The sequence below is a fragment of the Cylas formicarius genome, unplaced genomic scaffold, assembly GCF_029955315.1.
Source record: "Cylas formicarius isolate icCylForm1 unplaced genomic scaffold, icCylForm1.1 PGA_scaffold_7__23_contigs__length_41026272, whole genome shotgun sequence".
Classification (NCBI taxonomy): domain Eukaryota; kingdom Metazoa; phylum Arthropoda; class Insecta; order Coleoptera; family Brentidae; genus Cylas; species Cylas formicarius.
Window position 1 is genome coordinate 15,634,969 of NW_026844352.1, and position 16,715 is coordinate 15,651,683.

A 16,715-nucleotide genomic window follows, 5' to 3' on the forward strand; every position below is an offset into this window, starting at 1 on the left:
TAAGTGAGAGAGCTTAAGTTCTTTATTAAGTGGATATCCTTGCTTGAGATTATTGAGAGCGGAGGAGAGTGGGTTTAACGCTATGCAGAACCAGAGGGCACTCAGAGCATCACCCTGGAAAATACCTCGTTGTATTTTTATGCTGATCGGCTTTTCTTACGCCCCCTGGTCTCTCAGAATCATTTGTGTCTCCCACTGGTCCATAGCATGTGTGAGAAAGTTGATGATTTTGGGGTCGACTTTATAGACAGAGAAGCACTGTAGCAGCCAAGTGTACGGAACACTATCAAATGCCTTCTGATAATCAATATATGCAGTAAAGAAATTCTTGGAAGCTATTGCGTTGCGGGTGACAACGTTGTCAATTGCAAGTGTTTCCTTACACCCCTGTGCATGCCGTCTGCACCCCTTCTGCTCTTCAGCCAAAAGATTGTTATCATCCATGTGTTGGTATAGTTTGTTAGCTATTATTCCATTGAGAATTTTGTATATCGTGGGCAGGCACGTTATGGGTCTGTATTTTGAGGGATTTTTAATTGGGTAATCTGTCTTTGAGAGAAGGTAGGTCATCCTTTTCATCAGAAAGGGTGGCGTAGACTGAGGGTTGTTCAGTATCAGGCTCAAGATGTCAGCAAGTTTGGACCTGACAGCGGTGAATTTCTTGTATCAGAAGTTCTGTATCCCATCCGGTCCGGGGGCTTTCCAGTTTTTAGCTTTCGCCAGGACTTCATTTAGGTCCTCTATGACGATCACTTGAGGCAGCATGAGTTTTATTCTTTCGGTCTTCTTTTGTCCGCACTTTATCCACTCAGCCGAAACTTTGTGATTGAGATGGACCTGCCAGATGCCACTCCAAAATTCCCTGATACTTTCTGGTTCCGGGTATTGGCCCTTGTCGTCGGTGGTTGATGGCGCCAAGTTTCTGTAAAAAGCACCAGGGCTCCGGTTAAAGAGGTTATTATCCACTATTCTATGCCATGATTGCTGGTATCTGCACAGTCTATTTGCGTATACTCGCAGTTTCTGCTTTAGCAGATCCAACATGTCGACCACAGTATAGTTTCCAGAGTCTCCGTATTTTTTTCGCACGTTATCGGCATGCTTTTTGACCCGTTTACTTGGTTTTCTGGGTTCAAGGGTTTCAGTGAGTATACCGATCTCTCTTCTCAAAGTCGCAATTTTGTCCTCTAGTCTTCTCTGCCATCGGGGGAGTTTAAGCGTTTTCTTTGGTGAGTTAGTGCTAGAGGGATAGAATTTCTGTCTATGGAGCAGGATGGTTGCCACAGCGGCGGAGTACACCAGATCATGAACAACAGTGAGGTCATGACGATTCCCTCCGTTGACATAACTTCGTTAGGACGCCAGATTTGTTTTAACTAAAGCCAGATCTTCATATTTTCGAACTTTCTCAGCTTCGGTAGATCTCAAATTGTGAGTCGACGGTATGGCGATATCAATGATTGTCCCTTTTTTTCCTGTTTATTAATGAGGAGAATATTTGGTCCGTTGTGAGCGACCGTTTTATCTATTAGTACCGGACGATCCCATTATAGCAGATGTGACCTATTTTCGAGAATTAATTTTGGTTTATATTTGTAAAATGCAGGCGTATCTTTCGATAAAAGTGTCCATTTGAAACTCAGTTGCTGTTGTATGATTGTTGCCAGTTGATTGTGCCTTCTTACAGAAGCATTTTCTGCTAGTGGTCTACACCACCCATGATGTGTTCTTTTGATTCTCCAGTATTGCTACATTTCCTACGCTTATCAATGTTGTTGATTTTCAATATATGTTTTTTATAATTTATAGTTCTAATTACTTTGTATTGCGAACAGTTTCCGAATAAAGATAGCCCTTATGAAGCCATGCATTTACCATGAAGTGCTTTTTCCGTCCAAGTTTGTATTTCCTGATGTAGTGTTGATGTTGTATCGGTTACTATTGGCCTAAGTTGGTGAAGTTTTTATTGGCATTTCTTATAGACTGGTTCGATCCTAATAATTGCACACCAATTTTAGAGACTAACGAGCCGGGTTCTAGGTCTGCGATGCCTTCGAAAGAATCTTCTTCTTCACTTGATGGATCAAGTTTTCTTTTCTTGATTCCTATTGTTGTGCACTTATCCGATCCATATGAAATCTTAATATCGTCACTGAATGTTTTCACGATAGCAATGAGGCTGTTCAGTTTTGATCGATTTTCTGCACACATTTTTAAGTCATCCATTGTGGTTTATTTTGGAATTGCCTCTGGGTTGTGGTATGTATCCTATCTGAACATCATTCAGAAGGGTCGACAATGGGTTAATGAACCACATGGATGAAAGGGAGCGTTGGCAAATGCCTCTTTTGATATTAATCATACCCAGCTTATCATTTCGAACGTGTAGGTTTACTCGCCAGTATTATTATTATTATTTATTATTATTATCACACATAATAAAATTAAAGAGCGTTCTGATACTTACCAGCTGTTTTCAAAGAGGATGGCAACCCACAAAATTCTTTTGTCTGCGATGCAATACTTGGGCAATTCAGAAAGTACAATAGAACTATTTAACTAATCAGTATCAGTACATTGAAACTGAAAAGGATATATTTACAGAATAGCTCGTTTCAGGCGGTGTCCTTCAGTGTTCAATATTATTTCCAATGTTTTACCCAATATGTAGTTTTGCTGGGAAAAAGCATCAATTGAAATAAATGCAAGTGTTGGAAAATATTTTGCAGATTGTTGTAAAAAGTGAGAAATTAAAGGTAATCGGGGAAGCTAAAAATATGGAGATGATCATCTAAAGACATTTAAGATTAGCAGATGTTAACAGATGCATACAGAGACGCTATCCCAATTTGAAGATGTATCCGCATAGGAGTGTTGTGATCAAACATTAACTTTATAATTGACTAACTCCTAAGCTTGAAGGATTTCCTAAAGATAGCGATGCTGTCTGCTATTCGGCTAATTTGCAGAGTATACTCGCTCAGCCATGACATGAAAGCTGCGTAATCGGATGTTTTCGGAGATTTTACCGCACGGTATTCGTGGTATTTTGCAAAAATGTATAGTGTGCAACACGTTTGATAAACTCTACAAGTCCCTCGTTTATTAATCACTCGCTCATAGTATACTATTTTATGATAATCTCGTTAATTGGGAATGTGTGAAATGAAATGCTCTATGTATTTTACGGTTTTCGACTTACTGCTTGAATATCAGTAATTAATAAGGTTGTGGTTTGTTTAAATATATGCGACTAAATCTATTTTTATGAAAAAAAGTGATAATACCCGATTGAAAACAGATATCAATTAAAAACAGATCACAACGCAGTAAAAAGATAAACAACGAAATCCTATTTCATTAAAGATCCGTAGAGTGGAAATTCTTACCAAAATTTAATTTATTTTGAGTTTTAAATTATTTTGTTCATATTTTAGATTAGAATAAAGATATTGAGATGCAGTTTTTCACTGCTTTTTTTTCAGAAATTTATTTTTTTGCGCTTATGTCAAAATGCGCCAGCTTTTAATACCTAACTTTCGTTTTCCCAATACCTTATCTTCCTGACATTACTGGGACGCTCGGCATATCAAAACAATGTAGGTAGTTATTAATAACAGAGCCGTTAGAAGTAAAACCATTATTATTTTGTGCTTGGTCTCTGCACTTGATAAGCTTTTGAAGAATACAAAATACAAACGGGAGTCAAATGAAAATCTCATAAACATACCAATTTCTCTTTTTTTTAAACCAAAAATCAGGTAGTTTTAAGTCGCCTTTAGCCCCACCTCCTTTATATGTATCATCAACAACAAAATGATAAACGTTTAATAAAAAAAATATATTACATTTGTCATAACGTAATATTTAGCTATTAAAATTCAAAACGTCGAGACCGAAGCACTTTTGGATTTGATCTTATCGCGAAACGAAGCCACAAGCCACAAGATTGTGAACGATCGTAAACCAGATACTTGCTACGTCGAATCTGGTCGTCTGACGCAAGCCGCGGTGTTTAACGATTCAGGTGATGTTTCCATTTCCTCCGCGAATAAAAACTACGAAGAAAATGCACGTAGGCCAGTTACCATGGCGAATATGTGACGGGAAAACGAATAAGCTGGTTTTTGGGCTAAATAGGCATTCAATTTAAGATGAAATATTGTTGTAGGTTTGTTTAAATTTTACTCACGGCCACCAGAATTCGCAATAAAGTTGAAAGACTTGCGTCAATGAGTCACTCACAATTTTTCTAAACGTTTTAAAAACCAGCCTTTGAAACATTTTTTTGCTAATATTTTATTTGCCGTCGACGGCACCTCCTGTTACGCTAATAAGGTAATAAGTTAATATATCTAAATATCAAAATTTTGTTTTACAGACCTTAATATTGATTGATATTGATAAATATCTTGAAGTTGCAGTGGAGCCAAAGCCATCTTAGGGCACTAGCAATCATACAAAAATGGCTACCAAATATTAGTATATATTATTATATATATATATATATATATATATATATATATATATATATATATATATATATATATATATATATATATTAGTATACGCGGCTGTATCGACATAGGTTTTTACAGCTTTCGTTGATTTTAAATGCGCTTTTGATTTGTCATCAGAAGTCCTCATGTCCTTGCGGACATGATGACTTCTTCTCTCCCTTGGTTAGCTAAACCAGAGACTCAATTTCAGAACATGCTGACATTTCTGACCAAAGATAAATTCTCTTACAATGAAAGCTCAAAATACTAAAGTTACGTGCTTTAGTAACTCCTGTTCGGCAACCTAGCTCTTCTTGGATGATTCAAGGCTCGATGTGGTTAAACGGTTTAATTACCTTGATACCTTCTTTCTCTCTTTGTTTAGATAAATGGCCTACAAAACAGTTTCCAAAGCAAGCCAGACAGCGGCGGCAGCTCTGTCTATGCTTGGACGCAACTCAAAAAATTTATCAACAATATTAAATATTTTTACCTTATATCTTTCAGTCTACGTTGTGGCGACATACTGGAGCGATAAATACCACAAGATTGCTTTCGAAATCTCGTCGCTGTGCCAGGCGACTGCTCCTGGCTACGTGCTATGCAGTCTATAATACCACTACTTAGCTAGAGAGAAGCATTATTTAGAAAAATTACCCGGAGTACAAGTTATAGCCCTGGAACTCCTACATTTCCTGGTATATGAAATTTTTCAATAATGTAAATGGTGTGCGAGAAAACACTTCTTTTCTGAGATATAGTGACTGAAGTGGAAAACCTTACATACAAAAATTGTAGGCCTCGATTCAGCCAACATAAGGGTGTTAACCAAATATATTTTTCACGAATTTTGATTTACTGCTAATAATTTAATCCCGAAAAAAACAACTTTTAGGGTTTTTTTACATTTTTATCTGTAACTGAAGAACTTTGTATATAATAGAAAAATACTTAAAATAATTTCCTGGTTCACAAGTTTTGCCGATTGGGGTAATGGTTTTCGAGAAAATATTTTTTTTTCTGGAAGCCGAAATATCTCAAAAAAAAAAATATTTTTTTAAAATACTTTGTGAGGTTCGATTAAGTCCTATTTCAATAGTTGAAATGCGAATATGGACTTGTATCTTTCTGGCAATTTTCATTAACAGAGGAACACATTTTTCGGTTTTTTGAATAAGCGGCAAGATCAACATTTTTCTCAGGTCCTCCCCCCCCATTCCAATAGGCCACGTTAGGGAACGAAACGCTAAACGTCCGCTAAATTGCAAGTCGATAGCTTCCAATTTCGGACACACAGCAACGTCCAAAAAACAGTCTAAAATCAACAAAAAAAGATGGACGGCGTTGTTAAATTCAGCTTATTCTTTATTGGCTTATGTATCTCGTAGGCTGCTTTAGAGGAGCCAAATATGAAGGAAGTGAGTCAAGCCGTTCGAAAGTTATCGCAATTTAATGCCCTGTCTACAGACAAACGTAGAACGGATAGAAAAAGAAACACTTACTCAAGCTTTGCACCCAACTATTTAAATTGATATTGCCAACATCCATTTTAAGTATTATCGCTCAATAAAGACTGAATAACATTTTTCTGAAATTTTTCTATAAAGGCAATTTAAAACAATTTACTACCTTCTTTCTATTCGCTTGCCCGATGTTTAATGCTCTCCGTGTAGTTTTCCAACGATAATATTTTATCACAGCTCCCCGCCTATCTAAGAAACAAGTACGCATTACATATTTTGTCATAATTATAATTTGTATCTGTGTGTATTTCCAATTACATGTCAATTCAATTATCCCTATTTGTTTACTGTTTTGTTTTTTAAATGTATAGTAATGTCTACGTATTATAGAGAGAAAATGGAACGAATCATTGGTCATGGGCAATTTAAAAAAACAACACTTTCAGAACAGGTTGATTGTCAAAAGTGCGTACAACGCTGGCTCAGCGCTATTTAAGTACGTCAGCTGGAAGATTCACGCTCGTTTACCTGTCGAGTTCTCTAATACATTGCCATAACCAAAACTAAATTGAAATAATAATACGTTGAAGCGATAGTTTATCATTGCAGTATATAGACTTTTTCTCCGCTAAGTTTATTCATGGGTGTATAAAAATAACAAAAAACGGAATTTCCATGCATATAATACATGTAACAAAGATTGTTTCTCTATAAAAAAATAGACTAGAATTTTAGAAAAAAATATTTTACGAATACCGGTGTTTTTTCAGAGCTAACGAACATGTTTTTAAATCCAAACAAAAATTGTTCTTCTCAGAAAACTGTTTTTATACTTTAAAGGAATATTTTGCCTAATAAATGTATTGCTATGCTCTGTCATGTATTTTTATTGTATAAATTTTTAATATAATTCTCTATCTCATTTGCGTAGCATATATTGTGTACCTATTTTTGGCTCACTTTCATCCATTGTACACGGATTGTTTTCTAAATATATGAGATGATAAAGATATTATTAGTATTATTATTGGTTTATTCTAATGATAATTCAATTCTCCATCAGGACTATCACACAGTAACTTCAAAATAGTACTTGTCCAACTGAATTGCTGACTGTTTTTCTTTATAATTATAACTATGGTTAACAGTGCTACTTCTTTTTTCTCTTTTAATTCTCTCTTCTCTTTAACGAATAAAGAAACAATTGTATTCCACTTGCAACGTAAAAATTAACTCAACCAAAAATCAATGAAATCGAATTTCTCGAAAGTATACGAGCTAGTAATTTTTTTTAGGATCTCCGTAATAGTAGGTCTTAAAGCAACGCCGTAGTACAGATCGAATCAGCGTTAAAAAATAAACATTTCAATTTTTTTTGACTCTCCGTTCTCCGTGGAACGGGTTTTAATTCAATAATTCTCGAACCGCTTGATCTAGGAGGTTCAAACTTTGCTCTTTTTTTACAGTCTGCTTTTTGTTTATTTTCGACTGTTTTTTGGACATTGCATTAAAAACTGTCCTAAATTTGTAACTATCAACTTCAAATTTGGCAAGTGAATAAGGTGTGGTCAACTGACGAAACCTGTTGAAATTGGGGGCCTGGGGTGTCGGGAAGTATTTAAAAAAAAGATAAAAACCGCGTTTGCAAATGTCCAAAAAAAATATCATTTCTCGAAACCCGTTTAAGCCTCCAAAAAGGTTTTGATCGAGAAGACGCAGATTCGGGTTTATAAACCTTTACTGCTAACAATTTTTCATAAGTGGACAGGGTGCGCCGCATAATAAAAAAAAAACTGAAAAATGCGTGCCCCTATAAAAGGTTATGTCATAAATATAAAGATTTTAATGCTCTGAATATGTTCCCGTTGAACGTTGTTTGCTATCACGTCTACATTTTTCGATATTTTAAATATCATTAAATATCATAAATTTAGGTTTTTCTGAATTCAATTTATGCGTTAACATCATAAACAGCGTGTATACATACAAAATAGGTTTGAGCGAGTTGTAATATAAAGAAGGAAAGTGCCGAATGTGATTCTTATGGTAGTACACATAATACTTGTCTTTTAATTGTTTACGTTCTGTATCAAATATTTTGGTAAGTTTTGCATAACGTTTATATTCTTTATACTTTTGTTAAGTATTGTATGTGTATTTCATGTATTTTTTATGAACGGAGCCAATAAATATAAAACAGCAATTTGAAAATTGTTCTAAAAGAAATTTTATTTAATTTTAGCTTATAGAATGTCGCGAACTTGTAAGAATTCTACACAATATGTTTGCTACATTTGTGGTGAGTTTACTCTAAAAATGCAGCGAAATGCCATAACCGACTGCAATGTGCTGTAACAGTTGCCCAAGAACGTTGAGAGGTTGGCTTACAATGCCAATGCTTTGGAGTGAACCTCAGAATCATGAAAATGACTGTTATCATTCACACGAGAATTCTTGAAAAAAAAATAAAAATAAGATTATACATCTGAACATGGCATCTGCAAAGGGACCAATTCCTTGTGGTGAAGGCACTTTACCTCCAGTTCCACCAAGATATAACGAAAAGATGGAAAATAAAAATACTTCCGGTCTACAGCCTCAATCGAGTTTTATGTCTGTCTGAACATCTTCACCTTCATACACTTTATCTGGATCTTCAAGTTCATCAAAAGAACCTCATTTACTTAAATAATGCGAGTTAAATAGTTTTGTTACATATTTGGGGCTATCAAAATCTAAAGCACAATTACTCGGATCAAGATTAAAATAGTCGAATTTGTTGGATAAAAGTCCAAAAGTCTCATATTTTCGCACTAAACAACATTTCACGAGTTACTTTTCCAAAGAAGATGATTTAGTATATTGTAATGATGCTGCCGGGCTTCTCCAAGAACTTAGTGTTGCGGAAAATTCTGATGAATGGAATTTTTACTCCATAGTGCCCGTTGCACATGTAACAAACATGAAACAAATTATGCAAATCTAGAGGTATTACTTGAAAAAATAAAATATTCTCAATACCTATGGAATATTTGTGCTGATTTAAAAGTTGTCGCTATATTTATTGGATTACTAGGAGGATAAACCAAGTTCTGTTGTTTTATATGCGAGTCTGATAGCTGCGCAAGAGAAAATCATTACAAAGTAAAAACTTGACCACAAAGAAAAAGCTTGACTCCTGGACTCAAAAATATATCTCATAAACCTCTAGTGCCAAGTGACAAAAATTTTTCTGCCCCCTTGAAAGAAGGAATTTTGGTAGGTCCGAAAATACGCGAGTTTATGACGGATGGAGCTTTTAATTCGAAGTTGAACAAAGCCGAAAAAAAGAGCTTAGATGGCTTTTGTAAATGTATGTCATAATTTTCTTGGGAATACTAAAGCTGACAACTACTGACAAATTATTCGAGAGTTTCTCTCTGCTTATAAAGTTTTATGATGCAAAATGTCACTTAAAATTCATTTTTTGGACTCTCATGTAGATTTCTTGCCTGAAAACCTCGGTGCCGTATCAGATGAGAATGGTGAGAGGTTTCATCAGGATATTATGCAATTTGAAAGGGCGCTACAATGGGAAATGGTCAGCAGCAATGCTTGCTGATTTCTGTTGGTCGATACCACTGAAAAACTCCGATGGAAACGATGAAAAGAAAAAAACTACAAAGTAACTTGTATTTTAGAACCATAATGAGATATATTTACTGATATCTTTATAACTTCTAAAAATAAAATTAGCATTTTTCACTGTAAAACTTAGACAGTAATATTTTTTATAATTGTTGTTACTTTAATAATATCATTTTTCAATTAAATGGACATTTTATTCAAAATCTATGAGCTGTACTTTCCTATTGAATTCCGTGTTCAGAGCACAAAATATGATGAAATCATGAATAAAAGAAATAGACCAGACCAGTGAAATTGGCTATAACTAAAATACTGTGTTCAGTTCCTATTACATGACGATATATCCCCAATAAACAGTTAAAACTATTGTATTTAAGGTTTTCGCCTATTGTACAGAGTGTTCAGGATATTCCATGCCATATTGAAACATTAACAGGTGTATTAAATTTGCAGCAATCGACTTCAGATTTGGCAGATAAGTAGAAGTCTACTATTATCTATTATTATAACTGTTGAAACAGGACTCAATCAAATACCGAGAAGTATTTTTTTTAGTTTTGATTTTTTTTGTGGATACTTTAGCTTCCGGAAAAACGTTATTTTCTCGAAAACTATTAACCAAATGGGCAAAATTTGTGAACCGGAAAATCCTGGAGATTGGGGACCGTAACTCTTATTTCAATCAGTTTTTCGATTATATTACTGGGCTTTTCAATTATAGACAAAAATTTTAGAGGCTCTCATCAAATTATTATTAGCCGCAAATCAAAATTCATGAAAAATATGGCCATTCGCTTTTCACAGTAATAAAGGTAGCATCGAGGCCTACAATTTTTGTATTTATGGTTTTCGTCTATCATACAGGCGTCTCGAGATATTTGAAAAAGTGCATGTGACAGTCGCTATATCTTGCACTCAATCTAGACGCGATGATGTCATTTACTATTACGGCATGGTTTCAGAAAACAAGTATTTTCTCGAAAACCATTTATTCTATCGGAAAAATTCATATACCAGGAAACGTGGCAGATCGAAGGCTATAATTTTTGTTGGGGGCATTTTTTGGATTATGTACAGGGTATGTCGATTATGGGAAAAAAGACAAAAAAATCCTGAAAATTGGGTGGTGGGTAACTTATTAGCCGTAAACGAAAACACTAAAACATGGGATGATTTGGTTTAAACAGTATCGCAAACTGTGTCGACAGAGAGAGTTTCAGGTTTTATCTATCATACAGGGTGCGCGAGATATTTGGCAAAATATCATTGGAAATCGCTATTATTTGTACAAATTTTTGTATTTACCAAAGTTTGCCGCTGACTATGAAGTTTTGCGAAACTGGGAGGGGAGATTGCAAAGCGCATAGTACTGAGCATTCGGTTAGCTCACGATGAGATTTCGAAAATAATATCGTTCTTTAATGCAACACTAATAGAGTTCAGAGACAACAGCGTTGCTACAAGTAGTTTACTGGAATAATAAATATAATTATTATTATACATAAATAATAACGTCCTCGACGTCACATAATTTGTCTTATTCTATTAATAGTGATTTTCTGTTTTGGTTAGTAAACCTCTACTTTCAGTCGTTGCTTACTCAATTTTAACAGTTTCTTTTATTCTTATATTACTGTTTAGTGACCTAATGGGGCGCATTAAACGACTTTTAAACAGTGTAAACGCTATTTATCAGAAACCTTGAAATGTTGGTAATTGTTATCTTAATTATTTATGGGGAACGGAGGGGAAGGCATACAGCATATCAAAACTGTTTGTTCCTAGAATAACGGTGATAAAAATATCAATAAACAACATGCCAAATTTACACAACTTTTACACAAGGTTCTGGATTGGAACGTAAATCACGGCAGAAGCTTTTAAAAAAACAAAATCTTCTAACGACAATAGAAATTTAAATAATAAGCAAATTTATTTCAACAAGTTTACACCCAAATACAGAACATATATAAATAAGAGAAAAATAATAAAAATACTGCACAAAACATAAGAAAACTATCGCAATCGCACACGTATTTAAAGGAAGCTTATTACTCACACACATACTCACGAAGTGTATCTTCTTTAATAGGACATATCTGAAACAATAACGAAGTTACCACTCGCAAATAAAATTGGCGACCGTACGCTGAAAAAGCCCTTACCCATACAGAAATTTTAAAGAATGAATGTCCCTTCTAATCTGCAGAGATGATTCTCCTAACCTGCGTAATAGTACCTGATGCTCAAATTCTCTGGATCAACTCGACGCTATTATATATATATATATATATATATATATATATATATATATATATATATATATATATATATATATATTCTCACGTATTGATTCACGGATGGAAAAATGTGATGACACTATACTCCGGGATATCATCCGTTCGCTCGTTGAACTCCGACTGGAATCCTGCATCCGACTGGAATCCTGCAAATCCTGCATCCGACTGGAATCCTGCAGACGTTTCGCCAAAATCTCACTTGGCATCTTCAATGCTCGCGCTCCGAAAACACTTCGAACACCGTTTTCGGAGCGCGAGCATTGAAGATGCCAAGTGAGATTTTGGCGAAACGTCTGCAGGATTCCAGTCGGATGCAGGATTTGCAGGATTCCAGTCGGATGCAGGATTCCAGTCGGAGTTCAACGAGCGAACGGATGATATCCCGGAGTATAGTGTCATCATTATATATATATATATATATATATATATATATATATATATATATATATATATATATATATATATATATATATATATATATATATATATATATATATATATATATATATATATATATATATATATATAATAATATTCACTTTGGAAACTATCAGTTGTAAAATTGCACTTAAAATTAAAATTATAACTAATAGTAAATTTTGACCCACTTTTACGCTATTTTTGGCCATGTGAACTCCAAAAATATGTGCTAAAAGCAGTCAATATATAAACAACTAAATGTTTTTCTAGTAGCATTATACTGATGAAGGTAAAGGTGAGGGTTATATCTTCGTTTTTATGATATAAATAATATTAACCTTATATAACAATAATTCGTATTACCTACCTCTTCCTTATCATAATAATAAAATAAATAAACTTTGATCATTCCCGTTAAATACTTATAAGTTCGAAAGTTAAGATGGCGCGTGTCTGCGTCACAGGTTTTGCATGAAACTGTGATTTTACAGCGATTTAACTAGAGAATTTAACTAATATTCCAAGCAATTGACTGTAAAACTACCAGGTTAATGTACTGACATGGAAAGGGCTGAGGTTTGACAAAACTGACCTAACATTAATAAATATTGTAAATTCACAGTTCACGTTGGTAACTTGTTTAATTGTTACTGTTGATGTTTCTGTAAAATTCGCGGGCAAATTTGGAGTGTATATTTGATCTTCAATCAAAAATTCTTTTGGCCCAACGCCACGTCCTTTTTTATGCTTTTTCATAATTGAAATCGATATCTTGAAGGAGCTAAATTTTTGTCACTTGCGAAAATCCGGACAAGTATTTCCCCGATTTCATCTGCCATACATTTTCTACTTAGAGAGCAGAATTTTGCTTACTAAGGTTACAGATTTAAAAGAAGTAACAATCTCTAACGGATACCATTTTCGTACGCAATGAACGACGCACTACAAGCTTTGTACGCGTTCCGGCGGGCTCATTTGAACAGAGGCGAGATTCCCAGTGACGTATCGTATTAATCATGAAACGTAATCAGAGAAGCCACACCGCTATGCTCCTCTATAAAAACAGACAATCGACAGTCGACCGCGTTAGTGTTACGTTAACGGTCGTTGTGCGTTGGAGTCCGTAATAGATAGCTCAGGAAACGCGCGGTTAACGCAGAACTGTTGCTTGCAGGATGAGTTGTTAATGTCCGTCGCGTCGCAATGTCCAACAAAGAAGATAAAAATAAGTCATCGGGATCGGCGTTGAAGTGTTGCCAGAGCAATGAGTCGTTCGGTTCCAACGATTCCAGCGAAAACGACGTCTTGTGCGAGGTAAAAAACTCTTGTGTCGGTTTGCCGAAACTCAACGTTAGCGACGTCGCGATGGTCAAAGATACCGTCCAGTACAAGTTCCCCAAGAAGCAACAGGTCGATTTGGAGTTCGACAATGTTTACTTCAGGTCGTCGAGTTGGTCGCTGAGGAAATTTCAGAAAGGTAAGCTTTTCCGTCGGCTAAAAGGGATAAAAACGTTAGTTTTATTCACTAACACTTTCCTTATCGTCGTATCGTAAATGTCGAGGTTCAGTTACATTGGAAATACGCACTGCTAGTCTGATTTTCAACGCTAGCATTTGCATTTGCTATCTCTCATTTTGTTTATACGTATATCTTTGACCTTTGCGTCCTTGAACAAACTGAATGGGAGCAAAAGCTTTGAGTGCTGTCCTTTTTTCGTTCCCTTTTCGACAAATTGTCCATTTGCTACAGGAAGATTCTAAAACAAAAATATACGAGCAGATACTAAACAGTTGACTAAAACTTTGCAAATAAAAATTAATGTAACATGAAACAATCAAAGATGTAAATAGATTCTTATCATATAAAACACATTTGTTGCTGTATCTCGCCATGATTCCATTTATTCAGATATACGATTTTTCTTCGACAAAAAGAAAGAAATTCTTTAGTACTCAGCGTAGATTTTGGGATGAGAAACACTCAAAATCTACAGTAGCTGTTATGTTTGGAAGCAATCGGATGTTTTCTAACGGTCGTATCAATGAATATAATCGTCATCGTCAAGTAAAGGTAACGGTAACGTTTATTACAAAAAAATTAATGCCGTTTACTACACTTGTTGCATAATATACTAAGACTTATACATTAAATTGCAATTTTGTTAGCAGTGTTTGTAATGCCAATATCCCAAAAAAAACACCTTTTCATTTCATTTTGACGTTTGTCAATTCTGACTGTCATGTTAGTGAATATATTCGTGTTGTTTTGGAAAAATGTACCCAAAAACTAACGGTCGTAGAAAAAGTATAATATGCAACACGTATAGTACTTTTTAAGTTGTTTTATAATATAATATTGAATAAAAGACTATTAATAGGTGGAGTCTCTAATAAATGTTCACAGCTTAAAGATTTTCCAAAAAGCGAACATTTAAAAATATTATACATGTCAATCTCACAGACTCATCTAACTTATGACATCATTGCATGGGGTAGTGAGAGTAGTATGTAAAATCTGTCTAATTTTTATTTTGAAATATAATTTTTTGAAATAACGTTCTTTTATTCTGTTGTTCAATAAAAATCAATGAAAACATTATTACTTAGAGGGACACATTTTCACGAGCGGCAACAGCAACGCAGTACGATAACATTAAATAGACAAATATTTGCTATTTGTTTACACCGGATTACTTTAAATGTCGATTAACAAGGGAAACGTTATTTTGTCTGCCGATTTAATTGCCGCATTAATTACGTCTATCAAAGAACAGCTAACGGCGCAAATTTTATGTTGCATTAGTTTGACCTGCAGTTTTAGCTGCGAAGGGTGCCACTTCCTGGTGAGAGACTACTCTTTTGACCATTTTTATTGCGATAATTGTTCCACAATTACGGTTAATTGCTTGTAATTTTAATTGGGCTTGTATTCCAGCCGGTTGGCATATAAGCTGGTTTGTCAGTTCATTTTTAAAATTGTTTCCGGTTACTCACCGAAAGTCTAATTGCATTAAAAATTTTAGTTGTTTTTGAGTTAATTTTTGTGGTAACGAAGATTAAATGATTCAAGATTGTTTGGTTTATATGAAATAGTTTGCGATAGATGAATAATGTTTCGCTTTTATCTTAGTCCCTTTAGCGGTCAATGAAAAAATATGCAAAGAAAATAGATGATATTGAACATTTTCTTGTGAATTACGAAAATATTTGGGTTGCTTCAAGTTCACTTATTCTAATTGGTTTTCAATTTGAGCGTGAACGTTTCACATTTACACTCGATTTTACTGCGAACAAATAATAAACTTTTTAAACGTAATTTCTACGCTTATCGCAACGGAATCGCGGAAAATTCCGTTGTTTCATATCGCATAGACCCTCTAGACTCTAGAACACATACATATTTCTCTAAATAAAAACATAGTTTTTCGACGGCAATACGATATTTTGAACTGGGAAACTTAGTATCCACGATATTATGTATAAGATTAGATAAGAAATAAATTAATAATTGGATAATGAAAACAAAAATATAAAAACTAACAAAAACTAAGAACATACAAGACTAAACAATAGTTAATCATTTGTCTAACAATAACAAATGTGCTTGGTTTTCAAAGGATTTTCGTTGTAAAGGACTAGAAATGGCTTATCAAACCACAAGTTGAATTTGAGGTCTACTAAACTTACTAAAACTTTTTTCTTTTGTTAGAAATTTACTGTTAATGTATTGCGTGTTTCAATTTTTTCGAAAGCCATACTGATTTTCAAAAACTATTTAAAATTTCCTGAAGAATATTGTTACTTACAATTTTCATACTTTTTAGAAAACTCTCGCTACTATATAGTTAGACAGTGGTTTGTCATCTTATGTTTATTACCGCTTTTCAATAATGGAGTATGAAGTAAGGCGGATAAACATCAACCGTAAAGATGTGGTTGATCAGATTAGTTAATATGATAATATTTGGTCACCTTTTCTGATTTAGCCTCTTAAATTTTATTTTCTCTTCTAATGCTATCACATAGAGCAAATTACTTTGTTGAATTTTGTTGCATATGTTTAGGACTTCGTATCTATCTGTATGGTTTGCATTATCTTTGCAAAGGTCAAGTTTGAATAATTTCACTTTTTATATTATTATTTTTATTTCATTACATTGTTGCCATGGCAACCATTTGTATTCAGGCAACACTCCTCACTCCACTCTTCCTTGTTTTGTATATTTACTCTTTGTTTTTAATTTTAATATAATCGGAATCAGAAAAATGTATATAAAATTTTCGCGGCAAATTTTATTATTTTATTATTACTATTTAACTAACGCACATTTACTCCTTCACTCAATTTTTATACTGACATTTTACATGTGACAACTAATATAATTTACCTTAAAGTTGCTCGTTTG

At 34.2% G+C, this 16,715-nt stretch overlaps 1 protein-coding gene across 1 annotated transcript in view; it reads left to right on the forward strand.

Moving 5' to 3' along the window:
- The first annotated feature begins 13,393 nt into the window (after window positions 1-13,393).
- The window catches only part of LOC132705348 (ATP-binding cassette sub-family G member 1-like), a 45,089-nt gene continuing 41,767 nt past the window's right edge, over window positions 13,394-16,715 (forward strand). Inside the window, exon 1 of the mRNA XM_060675884.1 lies at window positions 13,394-13,786. Within this exon, the coding sequence (XP_060531867.1) occupies window positions 13,513-13,786 (274 nt within the window). The 5' untranslated portion in view covers window positions 13,394-13,512. The remainder of the gene's footprint in view (window positions 13,787-16,715) is intronic.